The following is a 25,878-nucleotide window of genomic DNA, read 5'->3' on the forward strand; positions in this document are numbered from 1 at the left end:
AAGAGCATGATTTGATGGACATATCTTATAAAGTTCAGATTTATATGATGTTTATTCATGAACTTTTACTTCATCAGCAAATCCTTCAATACACTGAGTACATAATGTATTCATTCTAAACCTAAAGTTTATGTTTTATGACTTTATAACGCTGACTTTGGGGAATTTCAGTTGAAAATAAAATTTCTTGAGGCTAGGTGCGGTGGCTCATGCCTGTAATCCTAGCACTCTGGGAGGCCGAGGCGGGTGGATTGCCTGAGCTCACAAGTTCAAGACCACGCTGAGCCAGAATGAGATCTCATCTCTACAAATTAGCCAGACGTTGTGGCAGGCACCTGTAGTCCCAGCTACTTGGGAGGCGGAGACAGGAGACTTGCTTGAGCCAGGAGTTGGAGGTTGCTGTGAGCTGTGATGCCACAGCACTCTACCCAGGATGACATCTTGAGGCTCTGTCTCAAAAAAAAAAAAAAAGGAAAAGAAAATTTCTTGTATTGAAAAAAATATTAACTATGTTATTGCTTTATATATTCACTATGCTATACTTTTTTATCACAAATTTAGAGTGTACTCTTAGTTATGAAAAAATTTGAAACAGCCTCAGGCAGGTCCTTTAGGAGATAATTTAAATGATGGTAGCTCTGTGTGTTACTGCCCCTGAAGACCTTCTAGTGCAGTGGTTCTCAACCTGTGGGTCATGCCCCTTTTAACAATGAAAATACATTGCAGCATTAAGAAGGTTGAGAACCACTGTTCTAGTGGGACAAGATGTGGTGATACTGATGATGGTGGTCCAGCTAATTAGTCCTAGGCTAATGGGTGTGTGTCTTCGATTTTTAAGAAAATGTTTAAAAAGTAAAAAACAATTTAATGGGCAGCGCCTGTGGCTCAAAGGAGTAGGGCGTCGGCCCCATATGCTGGAGGTGGTGGGTTTAAACCCAGCCCCGGCCAAAAACTGCAAAAAAAAAAAAAAAAAAAAAAAAAGATGATTTTTAAATGGCACACCTGTATGGGGCACTAAGCATAAATGGAGCTTACAGGAGTGAAAGTTGCTTTGGGTGAGTCAGTGAGTGAGTGGTAAGTGAATGTGGAGACCTAGAACATTACCATATACACAAACACTGTGGGTTAACTATAGTTAACAATAATATAGTACATAGTTTCTACTAGCTAATGTTAATGTTTGAAATGATGGCTATGCTAATTACCCTGATCTGACCACTATACACTATTTTGAGACATCACTATGTACCTCATAAATATGCACAATTATTATGTGTCAATTAAAAGTTAAAATGTTGGGCGGCGCCTGTGGCTCAGTGAGTAGGACACCAGCCCCATATGCCGAGGGTGGCGGGTTCAAACCCAGCCCCGGCCAAACTGCAACAAAAAAAATAGCCGGGCGTTGTGGCGGGCGCCTGTAGTCCCAGCTGCTCGGGAGGCTGAGGCAAGAGAATTGCGTAAGCCCAAGAGTTAAGAGGTTGCTGTGAGCCGTGTGAGGCCACGGCACTCTATCGAGGGCGGTACAGTGAGGCTCTGTCTCTACAAAAAAAAAAACCAAAAAAAAAAATAATAATAATAAAAGTTAAAATGTCAGTAAAAACTTTTTATTTCTAAATAATAAATTAACCTAGCTTACTAAAACGTTTTACTTTCACTTTTTAAACTTTTAACTCTTGTAATAGCACTTAGCTTAAAACACAAACACATTGTATAGCTGTATAAAACACTTGCTTTGCTTATATCTTTATTCTATTGCTCTATTAAATTTTTTTTTTTTTTTTTTGGGTAGAGACAGTCTTACTTCATTGCCCTCGGTAGAGTGCCGTGGCATCACACAGCTCACAGCAACCTCCAACTCCTGGGTCTAAGCGATTCTCTTGCCTCAGCCTCCCAAGTAGCTGGGACTACAGGCACCCGCTACAAGGCCCGGCTTATTAAACTTTTTTTTTTGCAGTTTTTGGCTGGGGCCAGGTTTGAACCTGCTACCTCCAGTATACGGAACCGGTGCCCTACTCCTTTGAGCCACAGGTGCTGCCCATTAAATTGTTTTTTACTTTTTAAACATTGTCTTAAAAAATGAAGACACACACCCATTAGCCTAGGACTAATTAGCTGGACCACCATCATCAGTATCACCACATCTTGTCCCACTCCACAGGCGCTGCCCAAAAATCATCTTTTATACCATATTTTTACTGTACCTTTTCTATGTTTAGATACAAATACTAACCATTGTGTTATAAATGCATATAGTATTCTGTACAGTAAGAGAGAGTAACATGCTGTAAGGGTTATAGCCTATGTTATACCATATATAACCACATAGCCTAGGTGTACAGTAGGCTATATATCATCGTGGTTTGCATAAGTGCTCTCTATGATGTTCACACAATGACAAAGTTATCTAATAATGTATGTCTAGAACATGTCCCTGTCATCTAGCAACACTTGACTGTTAACATATCCACATTTATTGTCGTCAACTAAGAACTTACCTTTTTGACTGTCTCTGTTAAGAGTCAACTTAGGTTTTCTTCCAGGAAGTCTTTTGTGACTACTCCCACTCTTTTTTTTTATTTATTTATTTATTTTTTTTTTTTTATTGTTGGGGATTCATTGAGGGTACAATAAGCCAGTTACACTGATTGCAATTGTTAGGTAAAGTCCCTCTTGCAATCATGTCTTGCCCCCATAAAGTGTGACACACACTAAGGCCCTACCCTCCTCCCTCCATCCCTCTTTCTGCTTCCCCCCCCCCACAAACTTAATTGTCATTAATTGTCCTCATATCAAGATTGAGTACATAGGATTCATGCTTCTCCATTTTTGTGATGCTTTACTAAGAAGAATGTCTTCCACTTCCATCCAGGTTAATACGAAGGATGTAAAGTCTCCATTTTTTTTAATAGCTGAATAGTATTCCTTGGTATACATATACCACAGCTTGTTAATCCATTCCTGGGTTGGTGGGCATTTAGGCTGTTTCCACATTTTGGCAATGGTAAATTGAGCTGCCATAAACAGTCTAGTACAAGTGTCCTTATGATAAAAGGATTTTTTTCCTTCTGGGTAGATGCCCAGTAATGGGATTGCAGGATCGAATGGGAGGTCTAGGTTGAGTGCTTTGAGATTTCTCCATACTTCCTTCCAGAAAGGTTGTACTAGTTTGCAGTCCCACCAGCAGTGTAAAAGTGTTCCCTTCTCTCCACATCCACGCCAGCATCTGCAGTTTTGAGATTTTGTGATGTGGGCCATTCTCACTGGGGTTAGATGATATCTCAGGGTTGTTTTGATTTGCATTTCTCTAATATATAGAGATGATGAACATTTTTTCATATGTTTGTTGGCCATTCGTCTGTCATCTTTAGAGAAAGTTCTATTCATGTCTCTTGCCCATTGATATAAGGGATTGTTGGCTTTTTTCATGTGGATTAATTTGAGTTCTCTATAGATCCTGGTTATCAAGCTTTTGTCTGATTGAAAATATGCAAATATCCTTTCCCATTGTGTAAGTTGTCTCTTTGCTTTGGTTATTGTGTCCTTAGCTGTACAGAAGCTTTTCAGTTTAATGAAGTCCCATTTGTTTATTTTTGATGTTGTTGCAATTGCCATGGCAGTCTTCTTCATGAAGTCTTCCCCCAGGCCAATATCTTCCAGTGTTTTTCCTATGCTTTCTTTGAGGATTTTTATTGTTTCATGCCTTAAGTTTAAGTCCTTTATCCATCTTGAATCGATTTTTGTGAGTGGGGAAAGGTGTGGGTCCAGTTTCAGTCTTTTACATGTAGACATCCAGTTCTCCCAACACCATTTATTGAATAGGGAGTCTTTCCCCCAAGGTAAGTTCTTGTTTGGTTTATCAAAGATTAGGTGGTTGTAAGATGTGAGTTTCATTTCTTGGTGTTCAATTCGATTCCAAGTGTCTATGTCTCTGTTTTTGTGCCAGTACCATGCTGTCTTGAGCACTATGGCTTTGTAGTACAGACTAAAATCTGGTATGCTGATGCCCCCAGCTTTATTTTTGTTACTAAGAACTGCCTTAGCTATACGGGGTTTTTTCCGGTTCCATACAAAACGCAGAATCATTTTTTCCAAATCTTGAAAGTACGATGTAGGTACTTTGATAGGAATGGCATTGAATAGGTAGATAGCTTTGGGAAGTATAGACATTTTAACAATGTTGATTCTTCCCATCCATGAGCATGGTATGTTCTTCCATTTGTTAATATCCTCTGCTATTTCCTTTCTGAGGATTTCATAGTTTTCTTTATAGAGGTCCTTCACCTCCTTCGTTAGGTATATTCCTAGGTATTTCATTTTCTTTGAAACTATGGTGAAGGGAGTTGTGTCCTTAATTAGCTTCTCATCTTGACTGTTATTGGTGTATACAAAGGCTACTGACTTGTGGACATTGATTTTATATCCTGAAACATTACTGTATTTTTTGATGACTTCTAGGAGTCTTGTGGTTGAGTCTTTGGGGTTCTCTAAGTATAAGATCATGTCATCAGCAAAGAGGGAGAGTTTGACCTCCTCTGCTCCCATGTGGATTCCCTTTATTTCCTTGTCTTGCCTAATTGTATTGGCTAGAACTTCCAGCACTACGTTGAATAGTAAAGGTGACAGAGGACAACCTTGTCTGGTTCCAGTTCTAAGAGGAAAAGCTTTCAGTTTTACTCCATTCAGTAAAATATTGGCTGTGGGTTTGTCATAGATAGCTTCAATCAGTTTTAGAAATGTGCCACCTATGCCTATACTCTTCAGAGTTCTAATTAGAAAAGGATGCTGGATTTTATCAAATGCTTTTTCTGCATCTATTGAGAGGATCATGTGATCTTTATTTTTGCCTCTGTTAATATGGTGGATAACGTTTATGGACTTGCGTATGTTAAACCAGCCTTGCATCCCTGGGATGAAGCCTACTTGATCATGATGAATGACTTTTTTGATGATAAGCTGTAATCTATTGGCTAGGATTTTGTTGAGAATTTTTGCGTCTATGTTCATGAGTGCGATTGGTCTGAAATTCTCCTTTTTGTTTGGGTCTTTTCCTGGTTTTGGTATCAGGGTGATGTTTGCTTCATAGAATGTGTTGGGGAAGATTCCTTCTTCCTCAGTTTTTTGGAATAATTTCTGCAGTACAGGAATAAGCTCTTCCTTGAAGGTTTGATAGAATTCTGGAGTGAAGCCATCTGGACCAGGGCATTTTTTAGTTGGAAGCTTTTTTATTGTTTCTTTGATCTCAGTGCTTGAAATTGGTCTGTTCAGGATGTCTATTTCTTCCTGGCTAAGTCTAGGGAGAGGGTGTGATTCCAAATATTGATCCATTTCCTTCACATTGTCAAATTTCTGGGCATAGAGTTTCTGGTAGTATTCAGAGATGATCTCTTGTATCTCTGTGGGATCAGTTGTTATTTCCCCTTTATCGTTTCTGATTGAGATTATTAGAGATTTTACTTTTCTATTTCTAGTTAGTCTGGCTAATGGTTTATCTATTTTATTTATTTTTTCAAAAACCAACTCCTTGTTTCATTAATTTTCTGAATGATTCTTTTATTTTCAATTTCATTGATCTCTGATTTGATTTTGGATATTTCTTTTCTTCTACTGAGTTTAGGCTTAGATTGTTCTTCTTTTTCCAATTCCATAAGATCTCTTGTGAGATCGTTGATGTGCTCTCTTTCTGTTTTTCAAATGTAGGCATCTAAAGCGATGAATTTTCCTCTCAAAACTGCTTTTGCAGTATCCCACAGGTTTTGGTAGCTTGTGTCTTCATTGTTGTTATGCTCAAGGAAGTTAGTGATTTCCTGTTTTATTTCTTCCTTCACCCATCTGTTATTCAACAGAAGATTGTTTAATTTCCATGCCTTTGGGTGGGCTTGAGCATTTTTGTTAGAGTTGAGTTCCACCTTTAGTGCCTTATGGTCTGAAAAGATACAAGGTAAAATTTCAATTCTTTTGATTCTGTTGATATTTGTTTTGTGTCCCAGGATATGATCAATTTTGGAGAATGTTCCATGGGGTGATGAGAAGAATGTATATTCTTTATCTTTGGGGTGGAGTGTTCTATATGCATCTATCAAGCATAGTTGTTCTAGGGTCTCATTTAAATCTCTTACATCTTTGTTTGATTTCTGTTTAGAGGATCTGTCCAGCTCTGTAAGAGGTGTGTTAAAGTCCCCTGTTATGATGGTATTATCAGATATCATATTGCTCAGACTGAGTAAGGTCTGCTTCAAGAATCTGGGAGCATTTAAATTGGGTGCATAGATATTTAGAATTGAAATGTCTTCTTGTTGTAGTTTTCCCTTGACCAATATAAAGTGACCATCTTTGTCTTTTTTGACTTTAGTTGCTTTAAATCCACATGTATCTGAAAATAAGATTGCAACTCCTCTTTTCTTCTGAATTCCGTTTGCCTGAAAAATTGTCTTCCAACCCTTGACTCGGAGCTTTAATTTGTCTTTTGAGGCCAGGTGTGTTTCTTGCAGACAGCAAATGGATGGCTTGTGTTTTTTAATCCAGTCAGCCAATCTATGTCTCTTCAGTGGGGAATTCAAGCCATTAACATTTATTGAGATAATTGATAAGTGTGGTAGTATTCTATTCGTCTTATTTGGTGAGAGTCCATTGCTTAGTTTTATCTTTTGCATCAGTGTGGAGGTTAGGTTTTGTCCTTTGATTTCTGAGTTCTTACTTTGCTGCTGATCCATTGTGGTGGTCAGTGTGCAGAACAGGTTGAAGTATTTCCTGTAGAGCTGGTCTTGTTGTGGCGAATTTCCTCAATGTTTGTATATCCGTAAATGATTTGATTTCTCCGTCAATTCTGAAGCTTAGCTTAGCAGGGTACAGAATTCTGGGCTGAAAATTGTTCTGTTTAAGTAGGTTAAAGGTAGATGACCATTGTCTTCTTGCTTGGAAAGTTTCATTAGAGAAGTCTGCGGTAACTCTGATGGATTTGCCCCTGTAGGTCAACTGGCGCTTACTCCTGGCAGCTTGCAGAATCTTTTCTTTTGTCTTGACTTTGGACAGGTTCATCACAATGTGTCTTGGAGAAGCTCGGTTAGAGTTGAGGCGACCTGGGGTCCGATATCCCTCTGAAAGCAGTGTGTCAGACTCTTTGGTGATGTTTGGGAAATTTTCTTTTATAATATTCTCTAGTATGGCTTCCATTCCTCTGGGGCATTCTTCTTCCCCTTCTGGAATTCCTATAACTCGTATGTTGGAACGCTTCATAAAGTCCCATAATTCTGACAGTGAACGTTCTGCTTTCTCTCTCTTCTTTTCTGCCTCTTTTACTGTCTGAGTTATCTCAAGAACTTTGTCTTCTACCTCTGAAATTCTTTCTTCTGCATGGTCTAACCTGTTGCTGATACTTTCCATTGTATCTTTAAGTTCCCTAATTGACTGTTTCAGTTCCTTCAGGTCTGCTATATCCTTTTTATATTCTTCATATCGTTCATCTCTTATTTGATTCTGTTTTTGGATTTCCTTTTGGTTATTTTCCACTTTATTAGCAATTTCCTTCATTGTTTCCATCATTTCTTTCATTGTTTTCCACATGTGTATTCTAAATTCCCTTTCTGTCATTCCTAACATTTCTATACTGGTGGAATCATCTGCAGTAGCTACCTCATGGTCCCTTGGTGGGGTTGTTCTAGACTGGTTCTTCATGTTGCCTGGAGTTTTCTGCTGATTCTTCCTCATGAGTGATTTCTTTTATCTGTTTCCTTGCCCTAATTTTCCTTTCACTTCCTCTTGCTCTTTAAGTTCTTGTGCCTGTGGACTAAGGGTTACAGGACCAGAAGGGTGAGAAGGTTGAAGAGCAAAAAAAGGGGATGAATGAAAGGAGGACCGAGTGATAAGAAAAAAAGAAAGATAGAGAAAGGAGAGGGGGTGGGTATAAGGAATATTGACAAAAAGAAGAGAGGCACAGAAAGAGGGAGACAGGGCAATATAGGTGTACAGTAGGGTACTTTGACACAACCTTAAAAAACCCCACCTTCTGGGGGTGCCCAGTTGCGTGGTTCCCTTGAGGTCAGCAGCTCTTTGCTAACCTGATCAGACACAGTACCCCACCTCCACCAAGTAGAGAGGAAAGACAAAAATGCTATAAATCAAACCAAAAGAAGCAAACAGAAAACTTTACGGGGATAAAATTGGGTGAAAAACCAAATTATATCGGTAGAAACACTAGCAAAAATGAAGTTGAAGTTATTAAAAAAGGCAGCAATGGGAAATTATAATTAAACTAGGAAAATTGAGAAAGAAAAAGGGATCTGTGTGGAAAAGATTGAAATTAAAAAAAACAAAAGAACATCAGCAACGTCAAAATAAACAAACAAAAAAAACAACCAAACCAAAAAAAAAGAAGAAAAAAATACACAACCAAAAACAAAGCAGTTTGTATATGTTATTGAATATTGTCTGGGCAACACGTGGTCTTCTGGGGTATGAGATGTTAATCACAGTTCTGGTACGACTGGAGGCTGCTGATTTCTCAAACCCCAGCAGGTAGACACCCTAAATCTCTCTTCAGCCTACTTAAAAGGCACTTTGAACTTGTAAACTTGCTGAGCAGAAGCTTTCCCAGCTTTCTCACTGGAATCGCTGCTGAAGTGGCTATCCACTTACTCAGTGTGCCAAAACCAGTCTCACTCTGCCCCTGAGGGTTAGGGCTGCAAGGCGGCTCAAACCCCACCCTTAGGCTACTTGGTTGCTGGGTTACCAGCTCCCACCCATTTGTAGCTCTGCGACCCTGAGGGCGGAGCTTGCCGGGGCAGATCACTGACAATGGATCCGTGTGACCCAGCGCCAAACACTATTAGCTCCGTCTGGCTCAGCGGCTCAGACTGGGGCCCTAGACAACGGCCAAAGTTCTCCGCACTCCCGCTCAGGCCTTCCCCAAGGCAGTTCAACTCAGTGCCAAGTCCAAGGACCTCAAAACAGTTCACAGGTAAGGCCTTTCTGGTTTGCAGTCTCGCTGCTACTGAACTTACAGTTGTGGGCGGGTTTAGACGGATTGAACACACGCGACCACTTGCCGGTTTTCCACTGTTTTAGTCCTCCTCTTGGGGTCCAGAAGTCTCTCGCTGACTCCCTGTATCTTCATAGGAGTGATGATAGGCAGTTCCCACCAGCCAGAGATGCCTGGAGTCCTATCTCCCCAGACTCACGGTGCCCAGATGCAAGGAAGCTGTTACTCGGCTGCCATCTTGCTCCGCCCGTGACTACTCCCACTCTTGTCTCCTTGGCAGAAGGTGGTTATTCTTCCTCTGTCCTCCCATGGCACATCTTCCCCTTAAAAGAGCACTATTCATTGTACAGAAGGAAACTATTGGATTTCCTGTTCCTCATTAGTTGTTGTGAGTGTCTTTTTCATCTTTGAATCCATGTATGTGGCACAGTACCTAAGATAGTTAGGTATTCAATAAGTATTTAGATGAATGTATGCTTGAATAGATGAGTTACTTAATTACAAGGAAACATAAAGTGAAAGACTTAAATGAATCCTTCTGGCCTTCGTGACTGTAGTCTCATGCTGTTCTCTTTGCTGGATGGAATAATTCATCTCCATAGTATAATCTGTTGAATTGTGTTGAATCAAGGGGCAGAAAAATACTAACTTGCCCTATTTCTGCTTGATTGTATAATCAAAGCCAAATCATAAAATCATAGGATTGATCTCCTCCAGTGTGAAATGAGGTTGATGTCACCTCCCATTGTCAATTTTGTAGGATTATTGTAAGGATTAGGTGATAAGATATACACGAAAACTTTTTTTTTGAGACAGAGTCTAACTCAGTTGCCCCAGGTTAGAACGCCATGGCCTCATCATAGCTCACTACAACCTCCCATCGCCTGGGATAAGCGATCCTCCTGCCTGAGCCTCGTGAGTACCTGGGATTACAGGTACACAGTGCCATGCTCAGCTCATTTCTCTGTTTTTTTTTTTTTGTGAGATAGGGTTTTGCTCTTGCTCAAGCTGGTCTTAAACTCCTGTACTCAAGTGATCCTTCTACCAGGGCCGCCCAGAGTGTTAGGATCTAAAGGTGTGAGCCACTGCGATTGGCTACATTAAAACATTTAAGAAATTAATTTAATAAATAACCTTTTGCTTCAGAGATTTCTATCTTGATATGATTCCTTCAGTTAATTCTTGATAATTTAAGCTTTTTATTTTGTGATTACAGGTTTGGCCTTAATGTATCTGTTGTGAATCACATATTTTAAATACACTCTCAATAATAATATTGGGCTAATTTATTCATGAATTTACCCATTTATAGAAGACTGTCCCAGAACATTGCTAATTTTTTTTGTTTTGCTTTGTTTTTGAGTCTTACTATATCACCCTTGGTAGAGGGCTGCAGTGGTGTCACAGCTCACAGCAACCTCAAACTCTTGGGCTTAAATGATTATCTTGCCTCAGCCTCCCAAGTAGCTGGGATTACAGGCACCCACCACAACACCCGGCTATTTTTTTGTTATGTTTGTCATTGTTGTTTAGCAGGCCCGGCCGAGGTTTGAACCCACCAGCCCCGGTGTACATGGCCGGCACCCTAACCACTGAAAGTGGGTGCCGAGCCTGCTAATGTTTTGAATTTGTTTCCTGTTCTAGTTATATAACTTGGCCATTTATTAATGAGTACTTTGGAAGTGGGATGGCAGATCTTCAGAAAGAAATCCAACTAGCCCGGTAACTGTGTCTACTATTAACCAGGGAAAGCCTGTTTAGTATCTAGAAACATACCAAAGGAGAAATATTTGCCCTCTTTGAGAAGAGTGGTGAAGGACACTAACATTTTCAGAGTCCTTTGAAAATTTTTGTTTGACTGTTTTGTACGTGTATGACTTTAAAATAATGGCTTAATTTTGAAATTAGCATATGTACCAAAATCCTATGGGGGAAGTTATTATATGAATTTTTCATTAATAGGTTCTTTAAATTTTCTTTTGGGGGGGGTTTAAATATATTTAGTTTATCAGAACTCTTTAAACTCTTTTTAATTGTTTGGGATTCATTGAGGGTACAAAGAATTAGGTTACACTGATTGCATTTGTTAGGTAAAGTCCCTCTTGCAATGTCCCACTCCCAAGAGGTGTGCCATACACTGTGACTTACCTCCACTCTCCCCACTCCCTTATACCCCTACCCTCCACCTTGTATTAGATCATCTACTGCTTTCATATTAAAATTGAGTACATTGGATTCTTGCTTCTCCATTCTTGTAATGCTTTACTTAGAAGAATGTGTTCCAGCTGATCCAGGTTAATACAAAAGATGTAAAGTCTCCATCTTTTCTTTTTCTTTTTCTTTTTTTTTTTTTGCAGTTTTTGGCCAGGGCTGGGTTTGAACCCGCCACCTTCGGCATATAGGGCCAGTACCCTACTCCTTTGAGCCACAGGCGCTTGCCCAAGTCTCCATCTTTTTAACGGCTGAATAATATTCCATGGTATACACCTCAACCTTCCTAATGCCACGACCCTTTCCTCATGTTGTGGTGACCCCCAACCATAAAACTATTTTCGTTGCTACTTCATAATTGTAATTTTGCTACTGTTATGAATCGTAATTAACTATCTGATATGCAGGATGTATTTTCATTGTTACAAAGGGGTCTTGATCCACAGGTTGAGAACTGCATGTATACGTACACCACAGCTTGTTAATCCATTCCTGGGTTGGTGGGCAGTTAGGTTGTTTCTACATTTTGGCGATTGTAAATTGAGCTGTGATAAATAGTCTAGTGCAAATGTCCTTATGATAAAATGATTCTTTTCCTTCTGGGTAGATGCCTAATAATGAGATTGCAAGATCAAATGGGAGGTCTCCTCAAATGGGAGGAGAATTCTTCTTTGAGAATTTTCTATACTTCCTTCCAAAAAGGTTGTATTAGTTTGCAGTCCCACCAGCAGTGTAAAAGTGTTCCCTTCTCTCCACATCTATGCCAGCATTTGTAGCATTGAGACTTTGTGATGTGAGCCATTCTCACTTGGGTTAGGTGATTCCTCAGGGTGGTTTTTTCTTTTGTTTGTTTTGTTTTTTTGAGACAGAGTCTCACTATGTCAATACCTCAGTAGAGTGCTGTGGCGTCATAGCTCACAGCAACCTGCAGCTCTTGGGCTTAAGCAATTCTCTTGCCTCAGCCTACCAAGTAGCTGGGACTACAGGCACCCGCCACAACACCTGGCTACTTTTTTTGTTGCAATTGTCATTGATGTTTCTTAACTGGCCAGGGCTAGGCTCGAACCCACCAGCCTCAGTGGATATAGCTGGCTGTGTAACCACTGTGCTATGGGTGCCGAGCCCTCAGGGTGGTTTTGGTTTGCATTTCTCTGATGCTTAGGGATGATGAGCATTTTTTCATATTTGCTAGCCATTCATCTGTCTTCTCTGTACATTTTCCTACTTTTTCAAAGCTATCTTTCTTTTTAAAGAGGAAGGATGTGTAAGAAAACATTTTGAAATAATTTATTCTGATTATAGGAAAAGTTTATGTTCATTGTAGAAAAACTTGGCAAATAAAACGAAAGCTATAAAGTAAAAATGACCTAACTTCTATAATCTAATTAGTGTAGCTCCTTACTGTTTCTTTTCTTTTTTTTTTTTTTGAGACAGAGTCTTACGATGCTACCCTTGGTAGAGTGCCATGATGTCTCAGCTCACAGCAACCTCAAACTTTTGGGCTTAAGTGATACTCTTGCCTTAGCCTCAAGTAGCTGGACTACAGGCGCCCACCACAACGCCCAGCTATTTTTTGTTGCAGTTTGTCATTGCTGTTTAGCTGGCCAGGGCCAGGTTTGAACCTGCCACCCTCAGTGTATGTGGCTGGTGCCATAACCGTTGTGCTACGGGTGTCGAGCCTGTATCTCCTAATTTATACTAGTACATCCATCAATTTACATGTTTATCACTATTTTAAAATATAGTTAGGTGGAGTATGTATACAGTGTGTGTAGAATTCACTGGCCGTTATCTGAAATCTGATAGATGAAACTCTTTCCTTCCTTCCTTCCCCGTCCCTCCCACAGTTTTTGGCCGGGGCCAGGTTTAAATCTGCCACCTCCAGTATATGAGGCCAGCACCCTACTCCTTGAGCCACAGGCACCGCCACCCCCCCCCCATTTTTTTTTTTATGAGACAGAGTCTCAAGCTGTTGCCCTGGGTAGAGTGCCTTGGCATTATAGCTCGCAGCAACCTTTAAGAGGCTCAAGTGATCCTCTTGCCTCTGTTTTTCTACTTTTTTTTTTTTCCTCTTTTGAGACAGAGTCTATGTCACCTTGGGTAGAGTGCCTTGGCATCACAGCTCACAGCAACCTCAAACTCTTGGGCTTAAGTGATTCTTTTTCCTCAGCCTCCCGAGTAGGTGGGAGGGACTACAGGCGCCTGCCACAATGCTCGGCTATTTTTTGTTCTAGTCATTGTTTAACTGGCCCAGCTGGGTTTGAACCTACAGCCTTGGTGTATGTGGCTGGCGCTGTAACCACTGTGCTACAGGTGCTGAGCCAGTTTTTGTATTTTTAATAGAGATTGGGTCGCTTTTGCTCAGACTGTTCTCAAATTTGTGAGCTCAAGCAAGCCAACCGCCTTGGCCTCCGGTGTGCTAGGATTACAGATGTGAGTCACTGCACCTAGCCGAAACTTTTCTTTTAGCTTGTAATTGGCTCCCTAAAACTTATTTATTTATTTATTCATTCATTCTGGAGACAGTCTTACTCTGTCACCCAGGCTGAAGAGCAGTGGTATGATCATAGCTCACTGTAGTCTCTGACTCCCAGGCTCAAGCGATCCTCCTGCTTCAGACTGTCAAGTAGATAGATACTATAGGAGCATACCACCATGTCCAGCTGATTTTTCTTATCTTTTGTACAGACAGATTCTTGCTGTGTTGTTCAGACTAGTCTCAAACTCCTGGCCTCAAGCCATTCCTCCCACCTTTGCCTCCCAATGTACTGGGATTACAGACCTTAAAATTTAATAATGTTCCTTTAGAATTTCTTTCTTTCTTTTTTTTTTTTTTTTTGTAGAGACAGAGTTTCACTTTATGGCCCTCAGTAGAGTGCCATGACATCACACGGCTCACAGCAACCTCCAACTCCTGGGCTTAAGCGATTCTCTTGCCTCAGCCTCCCGAGTAGCTCCTTTAGAATTTCTTTCCTGCAAAAATCAGAAACTTGCTTTAAAGTACAGTATACATTTAAGATACCTGTTACATTCTCCCTTCTTGTTGGCTGCTTAGATGATTAACAGATAAATGAATTTCACTCAGAGGATAGTTGTATAGAGGTGTCATGTGTTTATGAGAGATGTGGAAACCTGGTTGGTCATTGGCAAATCACTTTACTTTCTGGGCCATGACTCGCTGCTTACGTATGAGGGCGTTGACCCAGATGTTCCATGCCTTGTGGTGTTTCTCTAATTTTATGATGCTTTACTTCTTGTCTTTCAAGATTCGATTTCATATGCAGACAAATGTTGAGAGCCATGGGAACCTTGGTGAAGCCTGTTTTGTTTTAAATCAGGGTTTTTCAGACTGTGGCTTATGATCTATTAGATCATTCATTCAATAGCTATTTATTAAATACCTATATGTTTCTGGTTTAAGCACTTGGGATATACAAGGAAAATATATAGAAGCTAATGGTCCAGGGTGGCGCCTGTAGCTCAGCGGCTAAGGTGCCAGCTGAGCCAGCCCAGGTCTGCCAAACAATAACTACAACCAAAAAAATAGCTGAGCATTGTGGCGGGCGCTTGTAGTCCCAGCTACTTAGGAGGCTGAGGCAAAAGAATCCCTTAAGCCTAGGAGTTTGAGGTTGCTATGAGCTATGACACCACGGCACTCTACCCAGGGCGATAGCTTTAGGCTCTGTCTCAAAAAAAAAAAAAAAGCTAATAATCTAGTGGGAAAAGACACATAAGAAACAAAAAGCAAAAAAAAAGTACATAAAAATACTTGGTGGGGGGAGGCACCTATGTAGAGCACCAGCTCCATATACCGGATGTAACAGGTTCAAACCTGGGCCCCGGCCAAAAAGTTAAATAAATATATAATACTTGGTAGTTGCATAGAGGGAAATGAAGTGGGCCTTGGGGAAATTGCATTTCTGCATTGGGTGTTGGGAAAGACCTATTTGAGGAGGATATTTGAATGAATAGGTAAGAGAATGAATGATGCTCATATCTAGGGAGGAACATTCAGGCTGCGTGATTTGCATGTGCCAAAGCATGAGGATGTCTGTACGCAATAAGAATGCCTCAATCTTGGGTGGCACCTGTAGCTCAAGGAGTAGGGCACCGGTCCCATATGCCGGAGGTGGTGGGTTCAAACCCAGCCCCGGCCAAAAACCACAAAAAAAAAAAAAAAAAGAACTCAAGAATGCCTCAATCTTCACCTGCTTTCTGGATACTTACTTGATAAGGAAAATGTCTCCACTCCTCAAGAGAAATGTCTACCATTATTATATACTCAAATGAGAGGAGCAGTATCTTGAGATAACTAGCAAAACAAATTAAAATAAGTTCAAATAAAAATATCCCTATGAGAAGAATAAAAGGAATACATCTATTCCCAATCTTTCTTCATCCACGGATATGCTGTAAAACAAGAATTGGATAGAGGGTGATCCAAGGGTCAGCGTGCAGCCAAAGTGCTGCAGCAGAAGTATGCCTAGCATGTTCTAGAAACAGCACCATGTGGTTGAAGTAGAAAGAATAAGGGAAGCAGGGAGTCCTAGAAGATGAGGTCAGAGACCTGAAGGATGAAGTGCTTATTCAGGGCCTTGTTGAAATGAGAAGCTACTGGAAGGTTATTTGTATAAAATAACCTATAAAAAAGTTAGAAAGTTCCTGTTCTAAGGCATTCATATAATTGCCATATTGAGGTGACTTTGGTTTTGGGGTAGATTCTCAGCAAGTGGCTCCTGTTTGAAATAAGCTATCTTCCTGTAATCATGTCTCATCAGTCTGAAATTTGAGGAAAGGGCTCTTTCCTTGACCTTCCTCTCTTCTCTTATTTTCAGCAGTTTGCATAGGAGTTCTTTTTTAGAAAGTACTGAATTGGGATTTTTGTTTTCAGACTTTTCTTCTTTCCCTTTTAACATTCCTTTAGGTTTGTGGCCTTGTCATCTAGCACTCAGTGTGTGTACCCACCCTCCTACTTTCTCTCCTGCCATCAAGGACTGCCTATTTACCTGCAAATCTTCCAACCCACTCCTTCTGTGCTGTTCTTGTTGCTGGATCAACTGCCATCTCAACCTCCCTCATTCCTTTTACCACACTGTTCATTGAACTCTCCCTTCCCAGTTTTATACAATCTAAGGTCAAGGCAGATGCTATGTAAGATGAAGATTAAATGGCTGCTTATGAAACTTCTCTCTGTTTTACCAAGCTTGGAGTAGAGGGAGGTTTTGAATAAGCCAGGCCATCTGATGAACTCAGGCGACTAAATGTTGAGTCCCTAATTCTGTGGAAAAGTGTCTTAGAGCAATCTGTTACAGCACTGCCTCTGAATTCGCTTTAAGATCTTGGTTGGTTTGGTGTGGCTTTTGGGATCCCTGGTCATGTTCCTGTTCTGAAAGATGATGTTTAGAAACACTGCAGTGCCAACTATCAGGTTTACTTCATTGGACGGCTGGATAAACCATTGGATTATGTAAAGATCTCTTTTTTTTTTTTGTAGAGACAGAGTCTCACTGTACCGCCCTCGGGTAGAGTGCCGTGGCGTCACACAGCTCACGGCAACCTCCAACTCTTGGGCTTACGCGATTCTCTTGCCTCAGCCTCCTGAGTAAAGATCTCTTTATCAGAAATTTAGTCAAGCCCTTCTGCCAACCTCAGTCAAATTTCTAGATGAAGTATCAGAAATTTAGTCAAGCCCTTCTGCCAACCTCAGTCAAATTTCTAGATGAAGTATAAAGAACTCATGTCTGTTGCTTTTTTTCTTTTTCCTTTTTCTTTTTTTTTTTGAGACAATCTTGCTTTGTCACCTAGGGCGGAGTGCAGAGGCATGGTCATAGCTCACTGCAACTTCAAACTCCTGGGCTTAAGCAAGCCAGAAGCCTTAGCTTCTCAAGTAGCTGGGACTAATGTCATGCACCACTGTGCCCAGTTAATTTTATTTATTTATTTTTGTAGAGCTAGGTTCTCGCTATTGCCTAGGCTAGTTTTGAACTCATTTTGATCAAGGCAGTGTGATCCTCCTGCCTCAGCCTCTTAAGTGCTAGAATTAGAATTACAGGTGTGAGCCACTGTACGAGAGGGCATGTCTATATTTCAAGGCAGAGGATTTGTCAGTGAATCATGTTCTGGGGAAAATAAATTTTTTCATTCATAGTTTACAAGGTGTCTTTGTTGAGCTTGAATGTCTACAGTTCTGGTTCCCTGTAGAAAAGTTTCTGTTTTGGGGGCGGTGCCTGTGGCTCAGTTGGTAAGGCGCCGGCCCCATATACCGAGGGTGGCGGGTTCAAACCCAGCCCCGGCCAAACTGCAACCAAAAAATAGCTGGGCGTGTGGCGGGCGCCTGTAGTCCCAGCTGCTCGGGAGGCTGAGGCAAGAGAATCGCTTAAGCCCAGGAGTTGGAGGTTGCTGTGAGCTGTGTGAGGCCAGGGCACTCTACCGAGGGCCATAGAGCGAGACTCTGTCTCTACAAAAAAAAAAAAGAAAAGTTTCTGTTTTGGGATTAAGGATTATATTATGAAAAAAGAGAAAGCCGAGGCTCTTCAGCCCCTTCCAACTCACATAATACAGATAGTTAAGAGATTACCGAGACCCTAAACATGCTTGAATGGGACCAGTGTGGACTGTGACTTCCTGAGTTTGCTCACTTTTTCCTATTTCCAGTATCTTATAATATTCTGTGAGTTGTTTTAGAGGAAGTACAAAATGTCCCATGTTCCTTAAAGGTCATTCTTTCTTAGAGCAGAAATTGTGTTGGGGAGAGTTTGCCCCTCCCACCGAAAGGATGCTGCTTTTGCCTCTCTGCTTGACACCAGTCTGAGGTCTGATGGAATGGCAGTGCCTTGTCTGTGGGCGTTTCACTGGTCTTACAGAATTTACACATAGAAATTATGAGGAAAGTCATATAGTGAGTTTTGGGAAATTGTGTTAGAACCATAAGGTAGCATCAGATGAATTACTTAATCATGGATTTATGGTAATCAACGTTCGTGGAGTCTGATCTTGGAAGCTTTTTCAACTCCCTGTGTTCTGCTGGGCAGATCGTCCCAGTCACTTTCCCAGGAAGCAGCCGTGGCCTGTTGCTCTTCTGTTTCAAGGCTTTAGCCTTAGCCAAGTATTTTTTACAATGTTCTTTTTATCCCACCAGTAAAGAAGTCCAATTGAGGTTTTTTTTTTTTTTTTTTTTAGTCTAAGAAAAAGGTAAAAGAAAAAAATCCTAAACGAAGACCACATTATTGAGAAATGTTTTCCTGGTATTCTGGGGTATTGTTTTCATCCTAAGTCTTTAGCATGCTGACCCTTGGATTGCTTTCTACCCAATACTTGCTGGGTTTTACTGCAAATCCTTGGAAGAAGATAGGTTGGGAATAGATGTAGTCCTTTTATTCTTCTTGTTCTTTTTTTTATACTCACCACTATACAAAGAGGACTTTTATTCTTTTTATAGGGATTTTTTATTTGAACTTATTTTAATTTGTTTTGCTAGTTATCTCAAGATACTGCTCATCTCATTTGAGCATGTAACTGCAGCCACTATGGAGGAGTGGAGACATTTTCCTTATCAAGTAAGTGTCCAGAAAGCAGGTGAAGATTGAGGCATTATTGTTGTGTATAGACATCCTCAGTTTTCCAAGAGAAGATGAGAAATGTCTTCTTTAGGGAATGTGTTGAGGACAGGAAAAAAACATTTCAGGTATTGTTGGTAGAGTGGAACTCTTCTGTTAATTTAACAGACATGGGCTATAAAAAATGTCATATTGTTTGATTAGCTTTTCATTGAACCTCCAGTCATCTTTCTACTCTCCACCTTGTTTTCTCTCCTCTCTCCACCCCCCAAATTCCAAAATGGAATCCTATTTCTCCAAGTATGGTTTGAAAGTCACCTGCATCCCAGTTAACTAGGGTTACATGTTAAATTCAGATGCCTGGGCTTACTTCCTAGATTGAATTAGAATATCAAGGGTGTGCACATTGTACTTGGAACTGTGAACTACATAATTTTTTTGTGTGTTTATCTAAATTTTAAATTCTATTGCTATGTTAGTTGACGTATCCTTTATTTTCTTTAATTTTTCTTTTAATAGATAAAGCAGGTATAAGTAGAATTCTGTTACGTGTACATATTGTATTAATACTGCGTTGGAGTCTGGATTTTTGGTATACCCATCACCTGAGTGGTGTATTGTACCCTGTAGGTAATTTTTCATCCCTCAATTCTTTCCGCCCTTCCCCCTTTTGAGTCTCTAATGTATGTATCATTCTGTGTATCCTGTGAGAACATGTGACGTTTATTTTTCTGTTCCTGAGTCATTTCACTTAGGATAATGGCCTCCAATTCTAAGGAAGTAGCTGCGTAATCTGTTTATTTTATTCTTTCTTGTTGCTGAGTAGTACTCCCTGGGATATATATCTCACGTTTTCTCAACCCACTTATCAGTTAATGGGGAACTACAGAGTCTTTGACATTATCTTTGTATCTTGACTTTGAGGGCAAACTGCTTCTAATCCTTCTCTCCCTAGCTAATTAGATCTCCTTGTTATTCTCACTAGAAATGGTCAGCTGCGGAGCACCTGCTGAGAAATTATGGTTAATGTACTCACTTTCTGGGTTTTTGGTGTCAAGGAATTGAATTTTGTACCAGAACATGAAGTATTCAGTGCTGTTAACTGCTGATAGCATCCCTAAACATTCTAGGAGCAAGATTCCTATGCACCCTGTTTGAGTGACAGGTCAGAGTTTCCTGCCCAGAAGCATAGGCAGAAGAAAAGTTCGTTACTTTCTTGGAGCCCACAGGCTGTAAAATGCAGCCAGATTGCAAATGGTGAGTTAAGGAGCTTGGGTGGAGATGGGATAGGCCTGACTAGAATGGGCAGAAGAAGTTCCTGATGATGGAAAGGCATTTGCAAAAGGCTCCAGCTTTCTTGTCAGGGCTGTCTGGGCTGATGCCAACCTCTCTGCTGTGGCTGGTGGGGCTGGACAAGTTTGTTTCCAACACCCACTTTTAGTCACCACACAGATGCTGGTTTATTTGCACACTCCATGCTGATATTAGATTGAAAGCCTCTCGTTGTTTCTGAGCTCCGTGTTTAGATGACACCACATGCCTGTGGCAGCCAGGGCACCCTCTAAAGGAAATGCCTAGATTCTTAACAGCCCTGTCATTCATCCTCTATGCAAGTAAATGTGGCCTGTGTTTAGGACCCTTACAAGAACATTTCTCTGCAAGAGTTATGGTGCCTGCAGGGATACAAGGTTTCTTCTTGATTTCTGGAGTGCTAGGATGGTTTTTTAAGTCTCTTTCTTCTTCCTTTTATTCCAATAAGAGGATTAAAGGCTGTTTTGCCCAAGCGTTGTTTCCATACATAGCTGCAATATCAGAGCATTCTTCTTTTGGGGAGAAGACTCGTTCAGGAGACACAGGACTAACTATGGCTGGTGTCGGTCCGGGCCATTTTTATGACCAGGCTGTGTTGGTAGCTGTCCTGCAATGTTGTTTCAGGGAACCCTTTCCCATAGTATATCTCCTTTCTCATCTGCTTTGTCACTCTCTTGCCAGAAACAAAAAAGAAGTGTATTATGTGAATTCAATATTGTGGTGGCATATAGCTCTTTGTGGTGGGATATAGCTCTTTGAGTTTTTACTTGGTAAAATGCTATTTAAAAACTTCTTCCTTAAAAATGTTTCAAATAAATCTACTAGGTTCTAATTTAGGTACCTTCAGGCCCTTTCCAGCCTTGAGAGTCTCTAGAATTTATAAACTTTTTTTCCTCTAAAGCTATTAGGGTCACTACCTGTCCATGGCAAAAAGGTCTCTGAGCCAGAGTGAGTAATTCCAACGTGGCACTCAGTGTCTCAGACACATATACATTATTTCATTTTCCTACAGGTAGTTCAGTACTCCAAGAATTGAACTTGAAATACAAAAGAGAACTTGGTTATATATGGGCAGTGAGCAGTCATCCCTCCATAATGAAATAATGTCAAGGTAATTGAGGATCCTGACTACTTGAGAGAGAAAATACATATACATTCTTTTAAAATTAGCACTGTATAATTATTAATTTTCCTGACCATCCTGATTCACAATAATATTGAAAGGATCTTCTGAGTCATCAAAAGAAATTATTTAAGGTGAGGCATGGTGGCTCATGCCTATAATCCTAGCACTCTGGGAGGCTGAGGCAGGTGGATTGCCTGAGCTCACAGGTTTGAAACCAGCCTGAGCAGAGCAGGACCCCCATCTCTAAAAATAGCCAGGTGTTGTGCTGGGCGTCAGTAGCCCCAGATACTTGGGAGGCTGAGGCAAGAAAATCACTTGAGCCCAAGTGTTTGAGGTTGTTGTGAGCTATGACGTCACAGAACTCTACCCACAGTGACAAAGTGAGACTCTGTCTCAAAAAAAAAAAAAAAAAGGAAAGAAACAAAGAAAAATTATTTAAAACTATACTATGTGAATTTTTAAAAAATGAGCATTGTGAAACTACAGAAGGATATTAAGTGAACCAGAATATACTGTTCTCTAGTGAAGCTAGATAAATGAAATAACATGTATTAACAAAAGTATATTTTAAAGCTAAGTATAAACCTGTTGGGAATTATAAAGGGAAACAAGTCCTCTGTTTTTTTTTTTTTTTAAAGGCAGAGTCTTGCACTCTAGGAGGCTGAGGCAGGAGGATCACTTGAACTCAGAAGTGAGAGACCCTGTGTCTCCGAAAAATAGAAAAATTAACTGGGCATTGTAGTGGGTACCCATAGACCCAGCTACTCAGGAGGGTGAGACAAGAGGATTGCTGGAGCCCAGGAGTTTGAGGTCACAGTGAGCTATAATGATGCCACTGCACTCTATCCTGGGCAACAGAGTGAAACTATGTTTCAAAAACAAACAAAAAAGATTTAAAAATTAATTTTTTTTACTTAAGTAGTAAAATTATTGTTATTTTTAAACTATCCAGAATAAACAGTAAAGTATCTATTGTTCTTGCTGATGGTTCTTGTATCTTTAATATAGAGAATAAATATATTACTTAAAAGAGGCAGGGTATGGTTCCTCACACCTGTAGTCCTAGCACTCTGAGAGGCCAAGACGGGTGGATTGCCTGAGCTCAGGAGTTTGAGACCAGCCTGAGTAAGAGCAAGACTCAGTCTCTAAAAATAGCTGGGGCTCGGTGCCTGTAGCTCAAGCGGCTAAGGCACCAGCCACATACACCAGAGCTGGCAGGTTCGAATCCAGCCCGGGCCTGCCAAACAATGACAACTACAACCAAAAAATAGCCAGTTGTTGTGTCGGGTGCCTGTAGCCCCAGCTACTTGGGAGGCTGAGGCAAGAGAATCGCTTGAGCCCAGGAGTTGGAGGTTGCTATGAGCTGTGATGCCACAGCACTCTACCCAGGGTGACAGCTTGAGGCTCTGTCTCAAAAAAATAAAATAAAAATAGCTGGGTGTTTGTATTTGTTTTCGTTCATTTTTTGTGAGGTTTTTGCTTCTGGTCCCTATCTTAAACATTGTTATTGTTGTTAAAGTTTAAGCCTTGTCAATTTTGTGAAGGCAAAAAGTGGAAGCCTAATGAACACATGTATATGTGAAAATTTTAAAAAATTAAAAAAAAAAAATAGCTGGGTGTTGTAGTGGGTACCTATAGTCCCAGCTACTTGGGAGGCTGAGGCAAGAGGATCACTTGAGCCCAAGAGTTTGAGGTTGTTGTGAGCTATGACATCATCACACTCTACTGAGGGCAACAAAAAAGACTCAAGATAAATAAATATATAAATAAATAAATACAATTAAAAATATATTACTTAAATATCATTCAAGATTAGCCAGTTGGAGTGAATAGTACTCACACTCCAGGGTCTTGATGAATAATTTCTCTTTTTAATAGTTCTCTTATTTCGAGATGGTTTTGTTATCCTTTTTTGTGAATTTACTGGCAATTTACATTTTGGACATTGAAAGGAGGCGCTGACAATTGAAGTAACTTGCTTTAAAGTAAGTAAGCAGCCATTCTTACCTTCATTCTCCAGCCACTGCATAGAAAGACTGAAATTCAGTTATACAAAGCTGACAGCAAGTCCTGGAAGTTTTCAGGTTCTTGTCTAGCCTGACTCATGCCCAATGCCTTTGCTTTCTGTCTTCTAGTTCTCTCTTGCGCTATGGTGGAAACCTATCCCTACAAAGTGCCATGAGTGTGCGATTCAACAGCAATGGGACCCAGCTTTTGGCCCTGAGGCGTCGCCTGCCTCCTGTGCTCTATGACATCCACTCCCGCCTGCCTGTGTTTCAGTTTGACAATCAGGGTTACTTCAACTCATGTACCATGAAAAGCTGCTGTTTCGCAGGAGACCGCGACCAGGTACATGCACTCTGCCTCCTGCACTCCCATACTCTTACTTTCCTTACTGATTGTTCTTTCTGTACTCATCTTTGTTTCTTGTTAGCATCAATTGTTCAGCTAGAACCAATTAAGAGGTAGCAATGAGTGTCTGTGGATATTCTGATTTACTAGTGAGTTTCTTCACTAAAGCTGCCACTGGGGGCCAGCATGGCCAGCATGGTGGCTCATCGCTATAATCCTAGCACTCTGGGAGGCTGAGGGAGGTGGATTGTCTGAACTCACGGGTTCGAGACCAGCCTGAGCAAGATCAAGAATGTCTCTAAACTGTCTCTAAAACTAATTGGGTGTTGTGGCAGTTAGAAGGCTGAGGCAAGAGAATCATTTGAGCCCAGGAATTTGAGGTTGATGTGAGCTATAACATCGTGGTACTCTACCAAGAGTGACAAAGTGAGCCTCTGTCTCCAAAAAAAAAAAAAAAAAAGAGCTGCCATTGGGTACATACCATAAACCTAGGTCAACTACAGTGTAGTTCTGAGCAACTAGCTCTGCCAAGTTTGTTAACAGGTTTTAAGGTTCTAAGAATGTGCTATTTCAAAAGAAAGAGAGGGAGAGTTTATGGAAAATTAGCCTGCCGATGAGAGAGACTTGTAAAAATAAATCAGTAAGACACAGGGATGAATGAAACACCCTAAGTATCATCCAAGAGACATGTATCTTGAATAGCCTCTTGGGATGGCATCTTTTTCTTGGATAAATGTGCTGAGCAGCTTTGTTTGAGAAGAAGCCAGATGCTGACTCTTTTCCTTTTTACTGCCAGCATCACAACGGGGAATGGAAAACCCAAGCTGTGAGTTTCCAGCCTTTTCTCAGTCTCAGTGGGACTGGAGATACTGATGTTGACTTAAAGCTGGCAGTTTAAAAACACACTTGGCCTTCTTATACCTGCTGTCTTGGCCATAGAAGTTCCAACATGAGTGTCCGAGCAGTTGGACTATGCTGGGTAGTTGAGCTGAGTAAAGACAAATAAAAAGATTGATCAAATAGTTAAATGCAATTTTTCTTTTTAAGCGCAACAAATCTTATTGCTGTTTCATATATAGATTGGAAAAAAGAAAAGCCATTAGTCACTTGCTAAATATAATGTTGTCATTTTTGGGTCTCTCAATTATGTCAGATTCTGACATATAATTCTCATATGCTGTATCCCACCTTTTTAGAGTTACTTCTGGCATAAAAGAATTCTTTAAGAATCTGCCAAGACCCTATTTTTTTAAGGCAGAAGCTAGGAGTTTTCTTCCTAGACTGAATTTGATAAAAGCTCCGTAATGATGTTGTTTAAGAACTAGGCATATGTAGTAGGAATAGAATAAATGCTTGTTGAAATGAGTTGTGTGTAGATAGAAGAAAATATTCTGGTCAGGCATGGTGGCTCGCGCCTATAATCCTAGCACTCTGGGAGGCTGAGGTGGGTGGATTGCCTGAACTCACGGGTTCAAGACCAGCCTAAGCCAGAGTAAGACCCAGGTGTCGTGGCAGGCATCTGTAGTCCCAGCTATTTGTGAGACCGAGGCAAAAGAATTGCTTGAGCCCAAGACTTTGAGGTTGCTGTGAGCTGTGACACCGTGACACTCTACTGAGGGCGACAAAATGAGACTGTCTCAAAAAAAAAAAAAAAAAAAAAAAATAGAAAAAGAAAATATTCTTTTAAGTTTTCTGAGCTAGAGATTTCCACTTTTTAAAATAGAGTCTATATCCAAGTTCAGAGTTTATATTCAAGTCGGTAGTCTTAGAGCCTGCTTAGCTGAGATCCACACTCAACACCAGTAGGTGGCCTCAGTTATGCATATAAGCTTATGTCTCCATGGAGAGGCCACAGTCCCTGAATTACTTAATTTTTATTTGTCTATATGGTGCTACAGGTGATTTGTTTCTTGGGTGGGAAGAAGCAGTTTCTAGAGATGATCAGATTCACAATAGAATAGATAATTGTCTGCTACCCCAAATAGTTGATTAAACTTCATTTGGTTATGGAAATGACAACCAAGCCCCTTGCTCCCTCCCTTTCTCTTTCCTTCTTTCTTCCTTGCTTTTGTTGACTTCTTATCTTCTGTCAGCCTCTTAATGCCTCTGATTCTTATTTCACTGAAAGAATTCAGGTTGTATTTAGCAGCCAAAACCTGTCTTCATGAGGTCCTTAAAAGACCCAGAACACTCACCCCTATGATCCTAGCACTCTGGGAAGTTGAGGCAGGTTGATTGCTTCAGCTCAGGAGTTCAAGACCAGCCTGAACAAGAGGGAGACCCCCATCTCTACTAAAAAAACAGAATTGTGGTGGGGGCACCTGTAGTGCCAGCTACTCAGAAGGGTG

At 40.6% G+C, this 25,878-nt stretch overlaps 1 protein-coding gene across 3 annotated transcripts in view; it reads left to right on the forward strand.

Annotated features, from left to right (window-relative positions):
• Positions 1-25,878, forward strand: part of DCAF5 (DDB1 and CUL4 associated factor 5) — a 135,468-nt gene that overhangs the window by 62,784 nt on the left and 46,806 nt on the right. For 2 of the 3 annotated variants that reach the window (XM_053601783.1, XM_053601784.1), the window contains exon 6: positions 23,314-23,527. In XM_053601783.1, the coding sequence (XP_053457758.1) occupies positions 23,314-23,527 (214 nt within the window). Of the gene's footprint in view, positions 1-23,313; positions 23,528-24,326; positions 24,613-25,878 lie in introns of those variants that run through there. The other variant, XM_053601785.1, reaches the window with a different exon arrangement.

Source organism: Nycticebus coucang, chromosome 9 (assembly GCF_027406575.1).
Source record: "Nycticebus coucang isolate mNycCou1 chromosome 9, mNycCou1.pri, whole genome shotgun sequence".
In the NCBI taxonomy this organism is placed as follows: Eukaryota; Metazoa; Chordata; class Mammalia; order Primates; family Lorisidae; genus Nycticebus; species Nycticebus coucang.